This window comes from Eptatretus burgeri, chromosome 3 (genome assembly GCF_056783735.1).
Source record: "Eptatretus burgeri isolate ZD-2024b chromosome 3, Ebu_testis_v1, whole genome shotgun sequence".
NCBI lineage: Eukaryota > Metazoa > Chordata > Myxini > Myxiniformes > Myxinidae > Eptatretus > Eptatretus burgeri.
In genome coordinates this window covers 123233582-123258102 of record NC_140963.1, presented here as the reverse complement: position 1 = coordinate 123258102, position 24521 = coordinate 123233582, and the positions used below count along the sequence as shown (strand labels likewise).

General features: G+C 43.0%; 1 protein-coding gene across 3 annotated transcripts in view; it reads right to left on the bottom strand.

Annotated features, from left to right (window-relative positions):
- LOC147030899 (pyruvate dehydrogenase (acetyl-transferring) kinase isozyme 1, mitochondrial-like) overlaps nt 1-13112 on the bottom strand; it is a 54857-nt gene extending 41745 nt beyond the window's left edge. For 2 of the 3 annotated variants that reach the window (XM_085875455.1, XM_085875452.1), the window contains exons 1-4: nt 12972-13112; nt 12423-12521; nt 12216-12326; nt 10348-10461 (exon numbers count right to left, since the gene is read on the bottom strand). In XM_085875455.1, the coding sequence (XP_085731581.1) occupies nt 10348-10461; nt 12216-12326; nt 12423-12521; nt 12972-12992 (345 nt within the window). In that variant the 5' untranslated portion in view covers nt 12993-13112. Of the gene's footprint in view, nt 1-8117; nt 8205-10347; nt 10462-12215; nt 12327-12422; nt 12522-12971 lie in introns of those variants that run through there. The other variant, XM_085875453.1, reaches the window with a different exon arrangement.
- Nucleotides 13113-24521: the final 11409 nt, after the last annotated feature.

The window sequence follows — 24521 nt, the reverse complement described above, 5'->3', positions numbered from 1 at the left end:
TTCTTCTGTTCTCAAGTTATTGTGCCTACAAACAAACAAACAAACAAACAAGCAGTCATAGACTGGTACTTACGAAATCGTCAACTTGACCTCTGACCTTCTCCAATAAAAGCTGTCTCTTGAGAAGGTAGCGACACAAACCAGAAGTTTCTGCGATGATTCTGTACCAAACCATCAAAAATCGAATGTTTTGGATGTTTGACCTCACTGTGACCTCGACCTTTGACCGATTTTGACCAAAATCTAGTCAGCACTAGCCATCACCCTCCTGAATCACATGGTGAAATTTGACATCGCGAGCTTCTTCCGTTCTCGAGTTATCTGTACCAAACCATCAAAAATCGGATATTTGACCTCACTGTGACCTTGACCTTTGACCGATTTTGACCAAAATCTAATCAGCACTAGCCATCACTCTCCTGAATCACGTGGTGTAATTTGACATTGGTTACTTCTTCCGTTCTCGAGTTATCGTGCTGACAAACAAACAAACAAACAAACAAACGGAAGTCATCAATATACTTCCGAAATCTAAAGATTTCGTAAGTAACAAGCAGTCATAGACTGGGACTTATGAAATCGTCAACTTGACCTCTGACCTTGTCTAATAAAAGCTGTCTCTCGAGAAGGTAGCAACGCAAACCAGAAGTTTCTACGATGATTCTGAACCAAACCATCAAAAATCGAATGTTTTAGATGTTTGACCTCACTGTGACCTTGACCTTTGACCGATTTTGACCAAAATCTAATCAGCGCAAGCCATCACGCTCCTGAATCACTTGGTGTAATTTGACATTGCTTGCTTCTTCCGTTCTCGAGTTATCGTGCCTACAAACAAACAAGCAGTCATAGACTGGTACTTACGAAATCGTCAACTTGACCTCTGACCTTGTCTAATAAAAGCTGTCTCGAGAGAAGGTAGCGACGCAAACCAGAAGTTTCTACGATAATTCTGTACCAAACCATCAAAAATCGAATGTTTTGGATGTTTGACCTCACTGTGACCTTGACCTTTGACCGATTTTGACCAAAATCGAAGCAGCACTAGCCACCACCCTCTTGAATCACGTGGTCTAATTTGACATTGGTGGCTTCTTCCGTTCTCGAGTTATCATTTTTTGGATGTTTGACCTCACTGTGACCTTGACCTTTGACCGATTTTGACCAAAATCGAAGCAGCACTAGCCACCACCCTCTTGAATCACGTGGTCTAATTTGACATTGGTGGCTTCTTCCGTTCTCGAGTTATCATGCCTACAAACACACAAACATACACACACACACAAACAAACACACAAACAAACAAACAAACACACAAACAGATGACGGAAGTCATCAATATACCTCCGAAATGTTTAGATTTCGAAAGTAACAATTGCAGAAAAAAGAAATCATGGAATCGTTTTGTTGAACAAAATTTAATCGAAATTTTGTACTCATCAAAGTCGCCACCTTTTGCAGATTTAACAGCCAAACATACTCGTGGCATTCTTTCTGCAATGGAAATCAAATATTGTTCGGAAAGTTCTTCCCAACACTGTTGCAGAAGTTCCCACAAATGTGTTGCACTTGGAGATTGCTTTGCTTTCACCCTTCTGTCCAGTTCATCCCAAACCAGCTCGATGGGGTATAAGTCTGGAGACTGTGCTGGCCTTCCATGATTTGAAGACTACCATCTTGTTCTTTTCTTCTTAGGTAGTTCTGACATAGCCTGAGGGTATGCTTTGGGTCGATATCTTGCTGTAGGATGAACCCCTGACCAACTAGACGAAGACCAGAGGGTATTGCATGGTGCTGCAAAATGCTTTGGTCACCCTTTAGGTTCAGGGTGCCAGTCACTGTGCAAGTTGCCAACTCTGCATCCAGCAAAAGAGCCCCAGATCATCACATTTCCTCCTCCATGTTTGACAGATGGTGTCACACACCGAGGAACCATCCTTTCACCTACTCGACGGTGTACAAAAACCCTGTGTGATGAACCGAAGATTTTAAATTTTGATTCATCAGTCTATAAGACCTTCTTCCAGTTTTCAGTCATCCACTGGCGGTGCTTCATGGCCCAGGCAAGCCTCTGTTTCTTATTTTGCCATCTTAGCAATGGCTTTCTTACTGTCACTCGACCTGTCAAACCTGCACCTGGAAGTCTTCTGTTCACAGCTGAAACTGAGACTTCCTTACTTCGACCGGTGTTCAGCTGTGCTTGAAGCTGCTGTCCTGTGAGCACACCGATCACACAAGCTGTTGACTCTCAGAAACTTGTCTTCTGATTGTTTTGTGGCTTTGGGTCTGCCAGACCTCTTCCTGTCAGAGTTTCCTCCAGTTTCCAAGTGCCATTTGATGGTGTAAGATCATTTGATGGTGATGGAATTTCTCTGAAGGAAAGACCTACACTTTTAAGGGTTATAATGGTCTGTCTGTCTTCCTTTGTTAATTGTCTTTTTCTCTCCATTACAATAGCAATATTATACTACGTCCTGCAGTGCAATATTGTCCAAATAATGCTTCAGAGGGTGCAGCAACACAGTCTGTTCCAACACTGCTGTTTCCAGAGGGTTTGTAACTAATCAACAAAAGTTGGGACACCTGCAGGAATTGTTTGCATCAACTTTCAAGGCTTAATTTACTTCCATTGCTGCAGGAGAGCTGCAGTTGCTAACCCATTACTTGTTCCCTGAAAAGGGCCTTTTTTGACAACTCTGAAATTTACATTATTTTTCAGTTTTTGGTCACCAAAAACTGTTTTTGTTTTTTTAACATCTGGCAGTTTACTGCTTTGCTTTGTACCATTTCAGGTTATTCACTGGACTTGACCTGCTTAAATTTCAGTAAAAACTGAAAAATGGGGGTGTTCTAAATCTTCTGACCGGTGGAGTATGTCCACAAATGTAACGACACACTTATTGAAAGAGTTGGTGATTGAATTTTGAAGCAAGTTCTCACTCGTGATAATTCTCTATTGGGAAGTCTCACAGTGTTGATCCATTGATTCGGTATTTGTTAAAAAGGATAACTCAACCGCTTCGTCATAAAAACCCTTCCGGATAACCAAACCCTCTTCCAGTTATTGGTCTGAGCTTCGTGTAACGTCTGCTTCCAGCTTCTTCGTTGAAGCTCATCAAAGCTAAGAATTCTGCTCCGGATCTGTCCTGTTTTTGTTATTTCATCCCTGTGTTGTCAATTCTGTTTTGAACCCATTCCCATGTTTTATCCATACACTTTTGGTGCGTATTGCTCAATCTGAGTTAGTGTGTCTGACATAACTCCAAAGGCCTCAGCTGTAAAGCATGCCTCATTGTCGTTCTTTCATTTCATTCTCAATACCTCCTACCAGAAATAATTTTCTGCTTACTTTAAAAGCTTTTAATGACAATTTAAATGTTTCATTTTCCAAACTTGTCCGACACCAACTCCACAAGATTTGTTCTCTTTCATCTCAATTTCTTTCTCATCTTCTTCACACAATTTATTTTCCAAATATGTCGATCACACAAATACTCGGTCCATGGACCCGTCCCTCTGAACTTCTTGAATGTCTTTCCTCCATTCTTTTAATAACACTTAATTTCATCCCTGCCATGATGTCTGTCTTCGTTTATCAGAATTAGGATCATGAGAAGGCCAGTCTGTAGCGAATGTCAGCACATGATCAGCAACACTTCCCAATCTTAACCTGTATTCCCAGTACGTGTCATGACAATTTATTTATTTTTACAAAATACATATGCACGAATTTACACACCCGTGAGCTCCGAATCCTTCCCATACAAGTAACAATACTAACACCCTGCCTGTCTTTCACATTCTTACAACATTTGTTATTATTTCAACCAATAACAGCACAACATCCAATATTTGATAAATAAACAGAGAGAAAATGTATCAATGAAATAAAGGAACCATTGCCTTTACACAAAGTATATTTTAAAAAAGGATTACCTTGATATGTGAAGACCTAGAACAGGGGTCGGGAACGTTTTTGACTCAGAGAGCCATTAAAGCAAAATATTTGGAAATCTATTTCAGTGAGAGCCATATAATATATTTTAAGACTGAATTCAACTAAATGTGAGTATAATAAGCCTCTGAATTTATTCTTTTAAATAATGTTGTTATAATACTCACCATTAATGGGACTTCTGGTGCTGCATGGATTTGCTGATGGCTTTGTAGTCTGGTTGGTACTTGGTGAGGTTAAGCTTCATGCAAGCGTTGAGGCTTTCATCCGTTAGACGTGATCGTAGGTTGGACTTGATGTTTTTAAGATGTGAGAATGACTGCTCACAGACAACGTAGATCCAAACAAGGTCAATACAGCAATACTCACACGCTGCAGTGTGAGGTATGTGACAGGAAGCGCGTTCCAAGTTTTGATAATCAGCTCGTCTTCGGGTTGAAGTTTTTTCATTTCTGTCCACATGTGCTTGCTCGCCAACTCTGCTTTCTGTCGTGCGATTCTTTCCAAATCTTCATTCAGTGACTTGAACTTATTCACCCACATGTCTGAGGCCTTCAGGTCAGCCACTTCTGCTTCAAAATCTCTGACGGAGACACCAGGAATGTAACTCAGGTCGGCTGTGTTCAGTGAACACTCGTTTGGATGGGTGATGAACTTAAAAAGACGAGTGTGCTCACGAAATTCTCCAAAGCGTGCTTTGAATGACTGTAGGAGACTGGATGTGAAGCCAGCTAACTGGTGGAGATCAAAGTTTTGAGTGGGCTCACTTGCTGTGCATGCATCTTTAAATTGTCTCAGTTTTTCAAAATGTAGTAAACGACCTGTTTCAAGATCCATGATAAAGAGCTCCAGCTTGTTTTCAAAAGCAAACACGGCTTGTTGAAGGGATAACACTGTATTTCCAATGCCTTGCATTTTCACGTTGAGCTCGTTCAGATGTTCAGTCATATCCACGAGATAGTAAAACTTGAGGAGCCACTCAGTTTCGGCTAGCTCAGGATGCTCAATCCCTTTCATTTCAAGGAAAGTCCGGATTTCGTTCAGGCAAGCCGCAAAACGGCTAAGCACCTTCCCTCTTGACAACCAACACACATTGCTGTGCAAAAGCAGACCGTGATAGTTATTTCCAACTTCATCCAGCAGTGTTTTAAACTGGCGAGCATTTAAGGCTCGGGCAACAATAAAGTTGATCACACGAATGACCAGCGACATCACTTCGCCAAGCTGCCCATCACACATCTGAGCACAAAGTGCCTCCTGGTGTAGAATGCAATGGAAACTTAGGATGGGTGTATTTTCATGTTCACGGAGAAGCGCCACAAATCCTTTGTTTTTTCCCCACCATACACGGAGCACCATCAGTACACACCGAGATAAGTTTATCCATTCGTAGATTTTTTTCTTGAGCGAACTCCATGAAAGACTTGAATAAATACTCACCTCTTGTGGACCCTTTTATTGGCAGAACAGCAAGACTTTCTTCGCGCAGTGTATCACCAGCAGCATATCTTGCAATCACACTGAACTGCGACAAATGGCTTACGTCTGTTGACTCATCCAAAGCCAGGGAAAAGAACGGCGCTGTATTTATGTCCTTCACTTGCGTTTCCTCCACTTGGTTTGCCATCATGATGGTACGATCATGAACAGTTCTTGCCGACAGAGGCATGTCTAGTATCCGTTTGATTATCTTGTCTTTGTTCGGAAGATCATCAAAAAGTTCATTGGCGACATCCAGAATGAACGTTTTTGCATACTCGCCATCTGTGAATGGTTTTCCGTTCCTCACTATTGCTAAAGATCCAGCAAAGCTGGCGGAATTATAGTCACCTTGCCGGGTCCATACGCGGAGTTGCTGCTGGCTGGCTTGCACCATGCTCAGTAGCTCTTGGCACGCTTTCTTTCTGCTGTCTCCCACAGGGTATTTTGATGCAAAGGTAGCATGGCGCGTGTCGAAGTGCCGCTTTATATTCGACCGTTTCATTGATGCAATTTTGTCATTGCAAATTAGACACACCACAGAACCTGCTCTCTCCACAAAGGCGAATTCTTCGGCCCATTCGTCCTGAAATGTACGATACTCCTCATCTTTTTTTCTTTTCGCCATCTTCTTCGTCGAAGGGTTAGCTTTGAGCAAATGAGAGAGAGGGAGATGTTGACCCAAGTGAGTCTGGCTGGCCTGCGCACGGGCTGACATACTCGAGAGGTGCGGCGCGGCCGGCCGACTCTGGGATGCTGTCGCCTCAGCGGTGGCGCGTGATTGGTCGAGATGAATTCCGTGACGCGTCTCGGCGGCGGCACGTCATTGGAGGAACCGAAATCACGAGTCGCCTCAGCGGTGGCGCGTGATTGGTCGAGATGAATTCCGTGACGCGTCTCGGCGGCGGCACGTCATTGGAGGAACCGAAATCACTACTCGCGTCGGCCGCATGACTGGGCGAAACAAAAACCGCTTCAGACAATTCGGAGGTGTTTTTTCTTCTCTCCTTCTGCCAAGTTCAGCCCTGCACGTGAATGAAGCACGACACCATTCAAACTATAGGTAAAGCTTCTGCGAGAAATATTGGGCTTTCCAAGTTTCAAACTCCAATTTTATCTGCGAGCCAGATGCAATCATCAAAAGAGCCATACCTGGCTCGCGAGCCACACGTTCCCGACCCCTGACCTAGAAGATGCAATTAATTTTGTAATTCTATTTCTCATTCCTTGTATAAGAAAAAGAAAAAGAGCAATCAGAGATTGCAGACCCTCGCCAAGGCTTGGTTTGTGTTGTTTTGTGTAGCGGTCATGTACTGGTGTGTTACGTAATTAATAAAAGACATAACTAGACCTGCCACTCTATAACTGCTGGCAGTGATGACTGGGAACCACGATATGCCACTTTGATGCAACCCCGCTTTGATCAGACACCTGATCCTAACCCGTGATGTTTTTTTAATTGTTCAATTGAATATAGAATGGGATTAAAATAAATTCAATTCCAATCAAATGGAAGAAGGAAGGAACCTTCTGGGTTCAGAAGGAACCCAAACAAGCAAAAAGCAAAGATGAAGTCATCAGTAGGAACATGGAGAGGATTCACATTTCAACTGCTACTCCTCGACCCTCAAGCCCATCTAGGCACAGCCAAGTGAGTCTTAGTCAAACAAAAAAAAATCAAAAAAACAACACCCAGATCAAACATAAAAATAAAATTAAAAATTCTGGCTGCCAAACCATGTGTCTGATCAAGTTGAAATTTAAAGCATGTATTCCCCATCACTACGAGATCACAACTGTGAAGTTTCACGTTGATTGATTAAGCCGTTCCAGAGAAAACATTATTTAATATTTTTCTTAAATTCAATATGGCTGCCAAACCATGTGACATCTATTATTCCTGAATAACCTTGTACACACATGCCTTGGGGAACATTTGTGTGAAGTTTCCCCTCGATCTGTCCAGCCATTTCGGAGATTTTGAAGGGTTTTTTATTTTTATACAATAGGGCTGCTGAATCGCGTGACCGATAACGTTGTCAAAAACAATTTTGTGGACCATTTTATCCCGAGATGACCCTCAAAAATTTTCATACTGATCGGATGTAGTGTTCTACATATGCAATTATGTCATAAGGAAGGCACCGATGATGTCATAAAAAAATCACACTCATTCCCCATATTTTTTCCTTGGTGCGGTTTCAGAGATAGAGGTCCAAAGTTTTTCCGTTTTTCTAACATGGCTGCCACACCACGTGACCAACGATGTCATAATTATCATTGAAACATTCTACAGGAGTAGTCGCACCAATGGTGAAAATTTTGTCTCAATCTGACAGTGGTTGTGGAGAAAAACACAACTTCTGTGTGGACAAAAACAAACAAACAAACAGACAGACAAATGGACCCAAATGCAATACCCTCTCCTTCAGCGAGGGTAATTACAATTTTTTCCTCCTCAATTGGTTGCAGCAAGCATGAGTCCTGCTGGTTAGTAAAAGGAAATGTCTGTTATGACCATTCTGTGCATCTGTAAATGAGTTGACAAGTGTGTCATTTTACATGGGACACTCCATATTGCATCATTTTGGCAGTTTGGGTCTACCTGTGTAGGTAAGGAACAAAGAGATTGACACCAGCACCAACCAGAACAGCTTCAACTCAACGATAATCATGGTATCACTTGAACATATAATGGTCAGGAACCAGTATATGGTCCAGTTTGTGGCACCTTGTCCTTCAATATCCAAGGAAAGCGATAAATGTTCATCTGTTGGAAGCAAACACATAATATAGAAACCTACACGGGACAGACAAAGAAACAGACATAGACAACAAAGATAGCGAGAGAGATAGAGTTGTTAATCCTCGTGGTCAAGGCAAATCCACCCGCCATTTCCTCAAAGTCCTCATGGCAATTAACTTGCAGACAAAGAGTTGCTGGTGATGAGGCAAGGCAGACAAAATGAGCAGTTCCAGCTCAGAATGCGAGTCATTCTTTACATAGCTACTTCCTCCATAGGAACACAAGTGCCGATTAAAGTCAGTGCTCCATGACAGTACCTCGCTCTGGTATGCAGCAGAAGGCCTGATATAACGTACCACAGGTCAAGACATGCTCAGCACGACCATCAAGCTGTAAAGCCAGTCCAGTCGTATGACCGTCCCATCCAGAATGTATAAGGGTTGACCTCTAATTAATGACTGTTCACTGCTAACCAATTGGTTGCTTCCATGCCAGGGATAGACACTTGATACTGTCCCTTACCATCTGCTAGTTTCAAAATAGCCCTTTGGGGTACGCAGCAGAATATTCCTGGTGGTAATAAGGATCAAGCAACATATGTCAATACTTTCTTTGGTTAAAAATAAATGCTTGGATTCTGTCCTGATTTCTCGACTCTGGACATGCTGAATGGCTCCTATCTCAGCAATGGTTAGAGGCCCTGTATCTCAATGACGCATCAGGACCATATTCCTGAACATATGTCAAGCATTCAACACAGTCTGGCATCCTGCTTTGCTTTCCAAATGCACTGTCTGTGGCACACAAGGCCACATTCACTCCTGGATTTCTGACTTCCTCCACAAATGCAGTCAAGGCGTTGATGTAAATGAAATCTTCTCCTCGACTCGACTTACCTCTCCCAGTGGAGGCTTGAGTCCTCCAAGCAAGTGTCTTGGTTTCAGTCTTGTTCCTCATCTACATAAGTGACCTCTTCAATATGGTAAGAAAATAAATTAGAAGGGAACTTTGACATGGCAAGTACAAAAATGAACGACGCCTATTTGGAGAGATGCAATTAGGAATGCAACAGCTTCAGGATGGCCTGCAGTTTTGCAAGGATTTGTGAGCTCAAATTACGATGGTCTTCTTCTTCTTCTTCCTTCGGCTGCTCCTCAATAGGGGTCGCCACAGCGGATCATCCGTATGATCCGCATAGTGATTTGGCACATGTTTTACGCCGGATGCCCTTCCTGACGCAACCCTGATCGCCGCTTATGACACAGGGATATGGTACACCTATTTTAACCGGGGTATACACCAGCCCAGTATACTGGTACTCATTTCGCCGACCTCAGAAGGATGACAGGCTGAGTCAACCCCCTGGTGTATTAATTCAGTGGCCCAACGGGGCTTGAACTCAGGACCGTTTGGATCCCAAGCCGCTGCCCTAACCACTGCGCCAACACCAGGACCTCTGTGGTATGTGAATCATAATTACTATGGTATGGTGTGAATATTGATCCCATGCTGATTTGTTAAGCCAACTCCACGTACAGTGGTGGCCAAGTGGTTGTGGATTGAAATCCATCTGAAGAGGCAGCAGTATTAGGAATTTGGATTCAAAGGTTCTGGAAGTTAAACTAGTTTTGGAGGAAAAGCCACATCACTGTTAGAATTGTCAGCAATAAACTGCTGACTCATTAATGGTCTTTGGGGTGAGAGGAATCTGCCTGCCTCACCTGGTCTGGTCAACAGATGACACCAGTCCAAACATTGTGGTTGACTAGCTCTCAATGCACTGGCATCTTTGCCACCCCTCCCAAAAATGTTTGCTTTGGACAATCCAAGCTACCTGCTCTTTGGGTTTGGGCTTAATAAAATTGATTGCGGAGGAATGGGGTGGGGGACTGGTATGTGTTAACACTTTCTGTTGTCTTCATGAATTTTCCATATCGCATCGAAATTGAAATCATTATAAAGGAATGTTCTTATGAACAAGTCCAAAAGTTTTTCCTATTAACAAATCTAAACGAAGAAGAAAACTCCTGACCAAATAAGTGAGACTTCCTGATTGAGAAGTGTGATACAAAGAATAAGGAAATAATATCTTTCAGTAAAAAATATGTTCGAACCTATAACCGAGCAAAGAGGACACAAAAGAAATACAAAAACAAGTGTTGTTCACCTTAAGATAGATGACTGCACTCGTTCCAAATCCCTCCATGGAGTAAAGCTGCAGGTCTCCCTGGAAGTAGCGGGCGTAAAGACGAGATATGGGTAGTCCATATCCAAAGCCAGCCTAAAAAAAAAATTATATACATACATATACATATACACGATTAGTAGAGTGACAAGGCCACACAGAAATCGGAACTACAAAGGAGGAAAAAGGATTCACGTACAAATCATTAATCATTACCGCAGAGAAAAGCAGAGCAAGAATAAAATAATACGAGGAGGATGTGGGGGTTGAGAGAAGAAATGAAAAGAGAGTGTGAAATCTAAAATGGGAGCGCGGTGTGGTGACGAGGGAGAGACACAAAGGTGCAGTACGTGGCTCAGGTTGGAGGAGAAGGAGGAGGAGGAGGAGACAATACCACAGAGATCGTCAAATATTGACAGACAAACACAGCCAGCCGCCATGACACCACACTTTAAAATGACGGACCACGAGGGGTGAGAGGGACAGACGGAAACAAAAATTCCAGCATTGCTATTGGCCATTATAAAACCCTCAGAATGAAGTAAAATTCCTCAAATATACTTTTTGGGGTGAATAACAATCTTTTGAGTGAAAGTAACAACAATTGTATCGATTTTTGTTCGTTGTAGGGGGTTCTCTCAACAATGATTGCTTTTTGATTACTCATTCCTTCCAAATGAATAAATAGCCCAAATTTACCTTGACAACACCCTCGCCAAAAAAATGGATATATTCTTTCCAAAATGGATATATTCTTTCACTCTCACTCTCTCTCTCTCTCTTTCAGAAAGGACCATCTGGCAAACCCACCTATCTACTTTCTGAACAATCCTCTTGAGGAAGTTCAGTCATTAAAACTCCTGGGTCTCACTATCAGCCATGATGTTTCTTGGGCAAACCACATTTCAAAGTACGCCTCAAAAGTAAGCCACCGACTGGGCATTCTCCATCATACAATGTCCTTCCTTGGTACACCTGGACTCCTATTCCCCGACAAGGCTTTCATCCACAACTTGATTGAATAATGCTCTCCCCTCTGGACTGGCTCGCCAGCCTCACATCTTGCTCAGCTTTACACCATGAAAACCAAGACCGACAAGATTATTGGAATCTCCCATGATGAAGCTGTGTCCATGGCTCCATCACTTTGCCATCACGGGGATAAAGGTGGTCTCTGTCTTCTACCGTCTACTTTCTGGTCTCAAACCCTCTGCTCTTTCGGTCCTTTATCCCCCAGGTTTCTTCAGTGTCATTATTCCCTCCAGGTCTTCAAGACAGCAGCTGTTCACCACCATCTCAAATCATCCCCAATCCAACACCATAATCTTTTCTACCTTTATTAACCACCCCCCCACCCCCACCCCAATCCATCCTCCTTCCAAATTTCCAATTTCCTCTCCTGTGAGTTTTCTTCTGTAGTCATCTTGTCCATCACATGCATCCTCTCCTGTCCCCCATTCCTCCCCACACCCATTATTTGTCTAAGTCTGCCTCTATCTTGGCATTCAACTCTGCTGTTGGTGGTTCCCCCCTCTCTCAACTGTTCCTTTTGTCCTGTTGTGTCCCGATCCATTCAGTGTACTAGTACTAGCTCTTTTAGGAGCCTCGACTATGTATAGAAAAAAGAAGCAGGAATTGGTTGCATCCGTATTGTGTAAATACACCAAAAAAGTAAATGTGTAAATACATCAACATTTCTGGTATTTTCCCAAAGTGCATTGCTTTAGTTATTTCTTATTCAAACAAAAAAATCCCATGAATCAAAGCTTATGAAAATTTAGAAATATTTGTTATCAAGGAAAGCACGATGAAAAAATTGAAAACTTCTCCACATGCAGCCACGTACGTACCAACGGTGTGGCCCTGTCCACGTCCATGCGTGGAAGAGGGGCAGTGGAGTACATGTAATTGAACAAGCGATCAATCTTGCGCAAAGGAACACCGCCTCCATGATCACTCATCTGTACAAGAGTAACCCCTCGAGTAATTCATTTCCATGAGTTCATAAAGTAATCGGTGAACAAACAAACACATGGTACTCAAGTGCAAAGACAAACCCTGATGGTGAGGTCTTCCTCTCCCAGAGTGACGAGCACATCAATTGGTGGGTAAGTCGCACTGCTCTCATGCTGTTCCACTGTTGCACGCATAGAATTCTGCAAATGAATACAGCACATAGATGAGTAGAACTTCCCTCTAATCGTTTTAATGGCTTCCTCTTGCCCTGATATTGTCAGCAACAAATTCATGTTGGTGCCAGAGTTCAGAAAACGAGAATAAAGCAATGACTTAATTTTTTTTTCAAAAGGACATTTTCAGTATCTCCAACAAGCCATCGATACAAATACGCAAAGCTCATCAGTCCGAGGCTTGGGCAATTATTAAACGTAATTAGTAAACTACATAACTGGTTCCAAAGTCACAGGCCTAAACACTGAAAATATGGATGGTTAATGACAAATAACACTTTAAGGGTTAGCTTTAACAGGATACAGGGGCTTCACATTTGGAACGTTTCAAGAGACTTTGCATGATAAGGCCAACTCGGTTTAAATAAGCACATGAAAAAGTTAAATGATATGCAACAAAACGTCCAGGTCACAAACCTTAAAAAGCTCAAAAAGCATGTGATAGAGATGAGAAGGAATGTAGACAACTTGAATTAGTTTATCAGGATCTTTATCTGCAAAGAGTAAAAAAAAATTATTGCAGTCTTTGCATACAAAATAAAAACCATGATCACACTACATATGATTTGGGAAGTGTGTGTTTGTTTGTTTGTTTTTTGTGGAAACCAGTATTACAAGTCATAATAAAATACTCTAATAGCACACATCATAGAAGTGGGGGGATTGACTTATCTGTAAGGACGGGTTCTTTGCTAATTGTTGTAAACTGGCATACTACAGAAAATTATTGGAACCATTTTGTCAACCATCCTCTCTTGTTCAAAGAAAAATAGGGGCAATTACTCCTGAACGCTCACCTGGTAGAATAATGATAGTGAGGACGAAGTCAACATGGGACAGAATCAGCAAAATGTACCAATGAACCAATGTTGTAGCAAATACCTATTTTGGGGAGCAACAACACCCCCCCATCCCCACAAACCCCCTGCGACCCCAATTTTTTAAATAGCATGAACAAACCTTGGTCCATCACCGGTGATGAAGGTTGTGATCAAGTTTCATTGAAAATGTGTGTGTAGTTTTGGAGAAGAAAGCAAATACAAATTTTGGGGGCCACACCTTCCCCCCCACTCCCCCACCACCGTGTACCTCCTTCGAACCCAATTTTTTTTAATGCCATGAAAAACCGAGGTACATCATATGGGTGATGAAGGTTGTGGTGAAGTTTCATCGGAATTGTGTGTGTAGTTTTGGAGAAGAAAGCAAATACAAATTTTGGGGAGAAACCCCCTCCCCCCCCCCCCAAACTCCCTCTGGAGAACCCCTCAGACCCCGATTTATTTTAATGTCATGAACAACCTTTGGTACATCACGGGTGATCAAGATCAAGTTTCATCGGAATTGTACGTGTAGTTTCTGTGAAGAAAGCAAATACCTATTTTGGAGGGCAACCCCCCCCCCCCCCCCGTAGAACCCTTTAGTGCCCGATTTTTTGTTGTTGTTTAATTCCATGAACAAACTTTGGTACATATCAGGTGATGAAGGTTGTGGTAATGTTTCATCAAAATCATCTGTGTAGTTTCAGAGAAGAAGTTGCATGTATTTGTGGACGGACGGACGACACGCCATTTCATAAGCTCCTTGAACTACGTTCCAGGTGAGCTAAACATGTTAAAATAAAATAGGGAGCAAAATTAATTGTGGTCTGGAGGGGATAAGTATGTATGTATATATATATATATATATATATATATATGTATCTATGTATATATACAGGGTGTTCCAAAAAAATGTACTCACATTTTGGCTCCTCATAACTCATTGAATTTTTCATTTATTTTCAGATCAAATTGACCCTAATAATGGCAGAAGTACGACTAGGTTTTGAAGAAAGAACATTTATCATAAAGTGCTACTGGAAGCACGAAAACATCATGGAAGTGCAAAGACAATTTAGAAGACATTTTCACAAAGATCCACCAAAGCGACGCACCATTGCTCGCATCCGAGATAAGTTTGAAACAGATGGAACTGTGCATGACGTCCATAAGGAGCGTTCAGGAAGACCACGGGCATCAACCACCCCCGCAAAGGAAAACCAATTGCTGGAAACCCTCCACCGATCCCCATGGGAATCTGTACGACAAATGGCTCGTGAGACAGGAATCCCAACATCAAGCGCCCGTCGCATTTTGAAGTGAATTAATTGGAAAAGTTACATTCCAACATTAATCTATTGGTCCGCGTTATCAGCTTTGTTTGGAATGTGATGGTCGTCAATTTGAACATTGGCAAACATGCATTTATCCATTTAACCATTAATCTTGTTTCTAAGTCAACAAAACAACGCATTTATTATCATTTAAAGAGTGAGTACATTTTTTGGGACACCCTGTATGTATGTATGTATATATATATATATATATATATATATATATATATATATATATATATATATATATATTATATATATATATATATATATATATATATATATATATATATATATATATATATATACATATATATATATATATACACATATATATTTATATATATATACATATACATTTATATATATATATATATATATATATATATATATATATATATATATATATATATATATATATATATATATATATATATATATATATACATATATATATATATATATGTATATATATATATATATATATATATATATATATATATATATATATATATATACATATATATATATATATATATATATATATATATATATATATATATATATACACATATATATATATATATATATATATATATATATATATATATATATATATATATATATATATATATATATATATATATACATATATATGTATATATAGTTGCAGTTTTGCAAAACCAGCACCACTTCAAGCAATGGCACACACAATATGGCTGTCCCGAGACAGTTATTTCATTATTATTCATTTTGGATAACATTTCCCTTTTGTGTAGGGGGTTTATGAGAAAATGCATTGCGTGGGCTTTAGTTAAGTGGTTTTCTTTCCATTCTTTACCCATCTTTCATTGTTTACATCATTTTGCTTTGCTGTACATGACAGTCCTTCACACATGCATGCACAAGGACCACAGCAACAGGGTTGAGCCATTTGCATATGCGTGCCATTCCCCATTCAAATTGAGTGCCATTATCCAACAGACGTTACACCTCAGACTTCACAAGACTCAAACCCCAACGCTGTAGCATTTCATACACCACCACGTCTTTATATATAAAAAAGTCACCACACCATCGGACCACAACCCAAGCTCGCTTACCTTCACCATTCACAGCCACAACAAGCAACCAACCACCTCCATCACAAATCACACTACAACCGTTAGAATTGTTCTTCAACCGCGGTGCCGTTCCAACCACCATCTCAACCACTTGCCTTTGATCGAGGACAGCAACCACCATCGAGCCTGCTCAGGGCGCCACTTCGCCCCTGCTCAGAGTGCAATGACCAACCAAACTCGCTGCCATCTAGCGTGTTTACAATGGCATTTCTGTTATTCTTCCCTTCTGTTGTTCCTCCCATTTCACACAATTGTGTGTGTGTGTGTGTGTGTGTGTGTGTGTGTGTGTGTGTGTGTGTGTGTGTGTGTGTGTGTGTGTGTGTGTGTGTGTGTCGGCGCAACAATAGCGCTGCCAGGGAACCATCCGCAACCTTTCAGGATGCTTGCACTACCAGTGAGGAGCGAAGCACACTGCTTCCATTTCAAATCGGGAAATCGCCCCCATGGCCCGGCTCAAAGACCAATGGAGCCATTTCCGGTCTGATAGCTTCGCAGAGGACACAGGTGTCAGGACGTCAGGATGCAGGCGAAGTCTGGGACAATGAATACAGCATGCTTGGAACACGAGGGGTAGAGATTGGTTGCCACGCGGCACAGTTGCGCCTGCTGGGGATGCTGGGCTCCAGCCTGTGGTGTAGCGGGCCTGCGGGGGCAGGGCATGATGTGGGGAGCGTGGTGGAGGAGTGGTTTTAGAGTGGTCACGTGCTTGCACGGGATATAGGAGTGCGCGCCGCCTGAGGCGTGGTCGTAGTTACTGTAGCCGTTGTGGCCTGCGGAGCCTGGAGGTCGTGTGGCTTGCAGAGTGCATCGCTCGTGGCAATAAAGCAGGGTTGTACTGTTCCCCCGCTCGTGTCTGCCTTGGAGCACCTCTGTCACAACACCACACAGCCCACTCGGATTGTATAAAATTGTGTGTTCAGAAGGATTCAGGAGTTCTTGTAGATATTTCAGAGAAGGTTCTTTCAGAGGTTCTTTTTTTGGAAGGTTATTCATGGCGTTTTCATGAGGTTCTTTCAGGAGATTTTTCAGAGGTTTTCTTTGAGGTTCTTTTTGGCCTGATTACGGGTGCACATTCTGGTGATGGGTTTAACATGAGACACCACGAGACGCAGCGGAGCACCACGGGACGTGATGGAACAATAACACGGATGCACAGCGATACCCCTTTATCTCAGTCTCCTCTCCCTTGCCTTTACCCAGTTAAGGGAAGTGATGGGCTCGCTCGCCACAAGGTTCAGTGCAGGGGTCGCCAAAGCCTCAAAGTTTTTTTTAATTTTCTCTCTAAATCTACCCTTCTACGGAGTGATTCTGATGGTGCCTGTTTTGTTAGCATAAGTAGGATTGTTTCGAAGTATTAGTATCGGGTTAGCTTTGCACTGTCTTCTTTTACTTACTATATTTATTATGCCAGACCCCACCCATTTTGCATATCCCTGCTGTACAAATCTCCCTTGTGTAAATAAACCCATTGTATTGACAGCATTACATACCTTTCCTCACGCTTTCTTGAAATAAATGTCCTTTGTTATTGAAGTTCAACCAGCTCATCACGTCTTTTCTTTCATTGGTCGAGCATAATCCACACATCGTGTTAGCCTGGGACGTTCTACCCTACGAATTGGCTCATGTCACCAGCCGATGCTGCACCTATCTGGTTCCCTCGGTAGAAAATCACAAGGTGCGGTGCCAAGGGCATGGCCTGCAGAAAGGTATCGTGGAAACCTCGAAGCATAACAAGCGGCTTTGGCTGTGTAAGATCTGTAGCCTGTTGGACCATGGAGTTATCTGTGATCGGCGGCCTCAGTGCCAGATATCGGATACAGTAGATAAGCCCAGGAAATCTCCCACTTTGCAGCACTGAACTCTGCACCCGTTACTATAAATACATACATATATAATTTTTTTTATATATATACACACACTTAAGCCCAAAATTATTCATACCCTATGAAAAATCTGAGAGTTTTGCATTTATCTCATACCTACAAGCTGGAGTGGTGGAACTTTCACTTCACCCAAGGACATTTAGTTGGCATGTACAAATGCACATATATTTTGGCTCAACATTGTTAGCATAACAATAGAAATGTTAAGATTTCTGTTTTTATGCCTGTCCAAAATTATTCAAACCCCATACCAAGTCTCAGAATTGAGGCCAATGTTTGTAATAATGCACATGCTTTTGATATTCCGAAGATTCTTTAGAATGTTATGCAATTATTCCAAGATGTGTGCATTCAATCTGAATGCATTACAAATGTGGTCTATTGAATGTACAGTGTGGAATGTTATCAAACAACACTCTGCTTTAGACTATAAATTAAGGGGAGCTGATGCAATCATTCTCAGGTCATTGTCAGCATGGCAAAGAAGAAAGAAGTCAGTGAGGACCTTCGGTTGTGCATTGTGAATGCTCACAAGGAGGGGAAAGGCTACAAAGCTATTTCAAAGCAGTTCCAAGTGCCAGTTACCACCATACAAAGCATAATTAGGAAGTACAAGGAGTTCCACACTGTAAAAAAAACATTGAAGGACATGGTCGGAAGCCAAAGGTGTCGCCTCGTCTGGCAAGAAAAGTATGGCGAGAGGCCAACAACAATCCACGGATCACTATTAAAGCTCTCCTGAACAATCTTGGCGAGTCTGGGACCAAGATATCAAGGCACACCCTCCAGCGGACATTGCACAAGGGGGGTCTCCATGAACGCCGACCAAGAAAGACTCCACTCCTCCATCCCAGGCACAGAAAAGCTCACCTGGACAAAGATTCAAGATTTTGGTCCTCAGTTCTGTGGTCGGATGAGACAAAAATGGAGCTTTTCGGGCACAGAGATGTTGCTTTCGTTTGGCAAAAGAAAAGTGAAGCATACAACCCTAAGAATACAGTCCCGACAGTCAAGCATGGAGGTGGGAGCATAATGCTTTGGGGATGTTTCTCAGCCAGTGGGCCCGGCAATCTCGTCAAAGTCGATGGTATCATGAAAAAGGAGCAGTACATCAAGATCCTTGAGGAAAACATCAAACAGTCCTCAGAGAAACCACCACGGGGAGCATTGGACGTGTCAGCAGGACAACGATCCAAAACACATATATATATATATATATATATATATATATATATATATATATATATATATATATATATATATATATATATATATATATATATATATATATATATATATATATGTCAGTCAAGAAGTGGTTCCGGGATAATGATGTAGATGTTCTAGAGTGGCCAAGCCGAAGTCCGGACCTCAACCCAATCGAGAATCTGTGGAGGGAGCTCAAGACCGGAGTGATGGTAAGGAAGCCTTCCAACCTCAAAGACCTGGAGACCTTCACGAAGGAGAAGTGGGCAAAAATCCCTGTAGAGACATGCAAAAACCTTGTGAGCAAGTATAAAAACCGTTTGGAGGCTGTAATCACAAACAGAGGCTTTTCCATTCATTACTGAATGCGACTTTAAACTGATCGAAGCAAGGGTATGAATAATTCTGGACATGACATTTTTTTGTAAATCTATCAATAAAATACCCCCGATACAATGTATTTATTGAAATGTCTCTTGCAGTGATTCTTTAAGCTGTTTGTCACATTCTTACGTCACTTAAGCCAGAAGAAACTCATTCCTCAAATAACACGATTCAAAATACTCCAAATTTGGTCAGGGTATGAATAATTTTGGGCTTAACTGTCTATATGCATATATCTATATTGTTGTGGGCCGGGGGTCGGTGGCGAGAACGACCATGAGGTGGGGAAAGCTTGCGTCATCTCCCACCAAACTCGCTGGAATTGTAGGCCGTCGCTCGGATAACTCCACGAGCCGGTAGGTCGTTTAACCGACCGTGATCGCCAATATTTCAACCGCATAGCATAGGGTCTATTTGTCGATAACCAATTTACCTAATTAACTCTGCTATTTTGACTACCGGGGAAACCATGCCTTCAGAACGTCTTCTCAAACCGGGTCACTCTACCGACTGCGGTTGAGTTGCAACTACAGTCTACCAACTCCGGTTTGGGTGCAGCCGAGCGGAAACTGCCAAAGCCGTACCGGCTGGAATGAACGGATTATCGGGAATAAAACTCCGCCTAAACTCAGATCCGAACCATGCTGGACCAATTCAAGAAGGGATGGAAATGAACTGGGAACATTTCTGTGATGATTTATTTACAGTAAATGAAGACACAAAGCAAGACTTAATGCAAATATGCAAGAAGTATTTACAATGTTCCAAAACACTTATTCAGTTCTACTTACCAGACAGGCCCACACGCAGACACACACACAAATTAAAAGAAACCCAGAATTCTTTGTTGGACCCTCGCAGCCGAAGAGAGAGACAAACTGGGGGTCAGAGTTCAGATGGGTACCTGGCCGTCGGAGAAAGGGGGTACTCCGTGCTGCGGCACCTGAAAATGGTCGCTGGTTTGGTCCCCAGTCGCATGTGTGGGACTCGAGGTTCGTGGCGGATCTCGGGTGGTGAATGGCCGGGATCCACGGAGGTGGGTCAGGGTCGCTCTTTCCTTCCTTGTAGAGGGCCAGCAGAGACATGTTCGCCGCCTTGACGACCCTCTGCTCAACCCTCGGGACAGCCCTCGTAACAGCAAAAACCCACCAAAACTCTCCAACACCCCAAAAAGACCCCTGCCTCAGAGAGTGCTCGGGAATTTATCGACCTCCCTCAGCAGGGAGGGCCTTGGTGAACACACCTCGCTGTCCACCTTTGATTGGACAGGGTCCCACGGCATACCCTCCCGGGGCGGGGCCTTGGCCCATGCCGGGAAACCCCAGCCACTCTTCCACGCGGGTTCATACTTGACGAGTAACAGAAACAATGTTGCAAAGGTTGTCGTGAAAGAGTTACAACGTTTGTGGGAGCCGAGGAACCGGAACCGCGAGATCTTGCCTTGGCACGTCAGGGTGCAAGAAGGCAGCTGGTTGGTGGTGGATCGTAATGGGCTGAGGGGTCATGCACGTGGGATGGTTGTTAGATGGCTTGTTGGAGGGTTCGTTGGATGTAAGTATTTAATAACCTAACTAAAAAGAAATCGCAATGCACGCATTTGATTCTCCCACGAGACAAAAGGAAGGGGATCTGACGACACACACACTTAACGACATTACTGACTTTTGGGACATCTGTATGTTGAATGCTTATGGTTTCCAGATCCGTAACAATATATATATATATATATATATATATATATATATATATATATATATATATATATATATATATATATATATATATTGTTACGGATCTGGAAGCCATTTGCACATAGTCAGTCAGTAGTCCCCAGGTTCAGTTATTTCGATAAGTATGTGTATAGTTAGATTCCTCCCTGTTTAATGGGAATTTCATGCGTGCGCTGTGAGTTATTTTGTAGTTCGTTTTTTTTTATATCCATCAACAACAACACCACCACCTGCTTCGTTCCGCCACCCAACCAAACCTTCGCGCACCGACTCCATTGTCCACGTGTTTTTGGCTGAAGGTGTGGGCGGAGCCTCCATCGCCTCAGATCAAGGCTCTGCTCTGAAGAAGGGCATGGAGCGTTTCCTCCAGCCAATGGGAAGCGAGAATGCCAGAAACTACTACAGAGCGTCTTCGGGGGGGGGGGGGCAGGCCACAGAGACGCCCCGACACACCCCCGTCCAATGAGGAGGCGAGTTACCTTAGGATGGACCCCTCCCACCTCACGTGAGGAATCAATAATAGTGGGGGCAATCCGTCTGGCAAAAAAAGAAGCCTCATTGCCTTGTTTGCCCTCGTTTTGCCTGCTGGGATCGTCTCGCTTTGCCTGCTGGCGTTCTTGTCTTGCCCGCAAGTGCTCGTTTCGTCTTGTCCGTTCTTGTGCTGGCTGGCATCCGTTGCGTCATACCCAGTCCCTGGTGCTTGGTGCGGCGACGAAGGTGTGGGTTTGCGTCCCCCCGAACCAGCTCGTCTCGACTAGACCGCACGAGGTGGAAAGGACGGTGCCTGACCGAACTCTTACCCTCAGCTCGCCTTCCCTCCCGAGCTGAAGTGTCAAATAAAGGCCAATCGGCCACATTTATTTTGTGTGTGTGTGTGTGTGTGTGTGTGTGTGTGTGTGTGTGTGTGTGTGTGTGTGTGTGTGTGTGTGTGTGTGTGTGTGTGTGTGTGTGTGTGTGTGTGTGTGTGTGTGTGTGTGTGGCGCCCGTCCTGTAAGTAGAGACTGTTCAGTGCCTGTGTTCATTGTAAATTGTATTTCTTCTATTCAAATAACTCTGCTCTTTGTCACCCTCTCCCCATTATAAATAAATATCTGTTAAATGTTCCAGTTTGTTGCCTGTCGTTTTTACCATTGAACCAGCACGGTTCGGGCTTGAGAAATAGTGAGGCCGTTTGGGCGGTAAGTTGTCATTGGGACCGGCGCGGCTCTGGTAACTCCCGCTCGGTTACGCCGGACTCGAGTCGGTACGTGCGACTCGGTTCGGACAGAGTCGGCCGAGGGTGTGGCTTCCCCGGTAGCTAGATCTGTCGTCCAATGGCAAAACGTAGTAAGTCATCTTTTGTTCATTTAGACTTTAGAGAGAACAAAGGAAAACTGTTTTATCAAAGGCCAAATCCAACTGACTTGCTCGGTTTTACCATTTACATTCAAGCATCTAGGATCCACTTTTACAGATTTTGTTATAGTATAAACATGTGACAGAACCTAGTAACTCCAAAAATGACAAAATCTCAACTTTGACCAAAAAGTGACTTACTAGGTTTTGCCATTGGAAGGTAGAGATGGCATGAGTACAAAGGTAAATTGGAATAGACAAGTGGACCCTGCCTCACGCCGTCAAAATATTGGCGACCACGGTCCTTTAAGTGACCCATCGACTCCGGATTTATCTGGGGTGACGACCTTTTAATTCCAGGTGTTCGGTGGGAGACGGCACTATTGCTCCGTCTAACGGTCGTTCCTCGCCACCGACCCCCGGCCCACAACAATATGTATATATACATATTATATATATAGTGTTATGGATTTCAGAATCGGATCTGACAAATGCATACAAACATTTAGGTCCTCAAAAAGTTATTTCCCTGAATGCATGTCCAGGATATACCCATCCCCATGTCTGGTGGGATTCCAACTTTGATGTGTTGAGAAGGGTAAAGAATAGATTCCCTTTCTTATGGGATGGCCTTTTTCTCTTTACAACAGACACATTCATGCACGCGAGATAGCCGTTAGCCCAACGGAGGTTCACGCACCTTTTTCCATCAACGTTTGACACCCCGTTCAGCAGCTCTATGGACGCTAACTGGCTCTTTTTTGTATCGGGCTGAACATTGAGGTGAATATTGTTGTTGACGTTTTATGAGCGCTTCACATTTTCGCTCGGTAATTCTGGCAAATGGCTGCTTTCTCAGGAATGATCGAGAGATGGGCGGTTTGTCACGTGCAACGATGCGCCAATAGGCAAGGTGGATTTGACTGAAGTCTGCTTGAGGCTAAAGTCACCTATAAAAAGGATGAGTGGACTGTTTTTGTCAGTCAGTTGGTGATAGCTGGTTGCGGTTCTTACAGCTTTGAGAGTTTTGTGACAGTTTGTGTCAGTGACAGCTGGGTTACGGATATTTTCAGCTCGTCAGTTCAAGTCAGACGGTTGCTCCAGTCAGTTCCAGTCAGATGCTTGCTCCAGTAAATTATAGTCAGATGGTTGCTCTAGTCAGTTCCAGTCAGATGGTTGGTGAGCTGGTGACAGTTGAGTTTGTGACAGTTGCGTTTGTGACAGTTGGTGACGGCCTTGCACCTTACAGCTTCTCACAGCTCCTAAGAACTGTCTGTTGGTTGTGGCTCCTGGTGGCTCCTGACGGTGGGTGATGCTCAGACTGCTAATGCTGGTTCTGCTCGAGACCTGCTCTTGACGTACCTGATTCTTGGCATCCCTGGTTCCTGGGGGTGACGGCGTGACGTCGATTGGCGTTCAAGCATGTTTGCGAGTGGGTGCATGGCAAGGCAGGATGCTGAAAACGGACTAAGGCACGCTCACACATTTCGGGAGGTTTTATTTTACGTACGACGACTTCTACTTGGTGAGCGAAACCGGATTTCTCTTCCTCCCTGAATGATCTGCTGGGTACCCTTGTCTTGTGTTTAATTGTTTAGTAAGGCATAGTGATAAGCATCTGCTCTTTGTATGTTTTTCTATCAATGCCTGAATAATTCTTTATTTGCTTGTGATTATTTTGTTGATTTGAAGTTACTTATTTTTACAAGGAAATAAAAAGTTTTTTAATTTATTTTTTGTCCTCATTAATAAATTCCTTGTTGACGTTCCAACTTGTCCGTGCTTGTCCTCTCCTTCCATTGATCCAGCATTGTCCGAACCTCGATAGACTGGGAGGTAATTACCAAACGAATTGACCTGTAAAAGTCGGCACGCACCAGCGGTAAAACGTTCAGCCGCCCTAATTAAGATGTAATCAAGATAAGATTGATGCTTTGTCGAGGGCACGCTCCCTGTTCAGGAAGCCAGTTGGCCTCCAGTTAAACGGCAAAATTAGACGGTGGACACTGGAACTCGTGATCCAAAAGCAACCCACCGTACCAAAAAGTTAACTGTGAGCGGTGGCCCCAGGTCCGGATCTTCCGAGGAGAAACAGGGATAAACCCCCTCATAATACACTCGGTAAACATGGCTGAAACAATACATATATA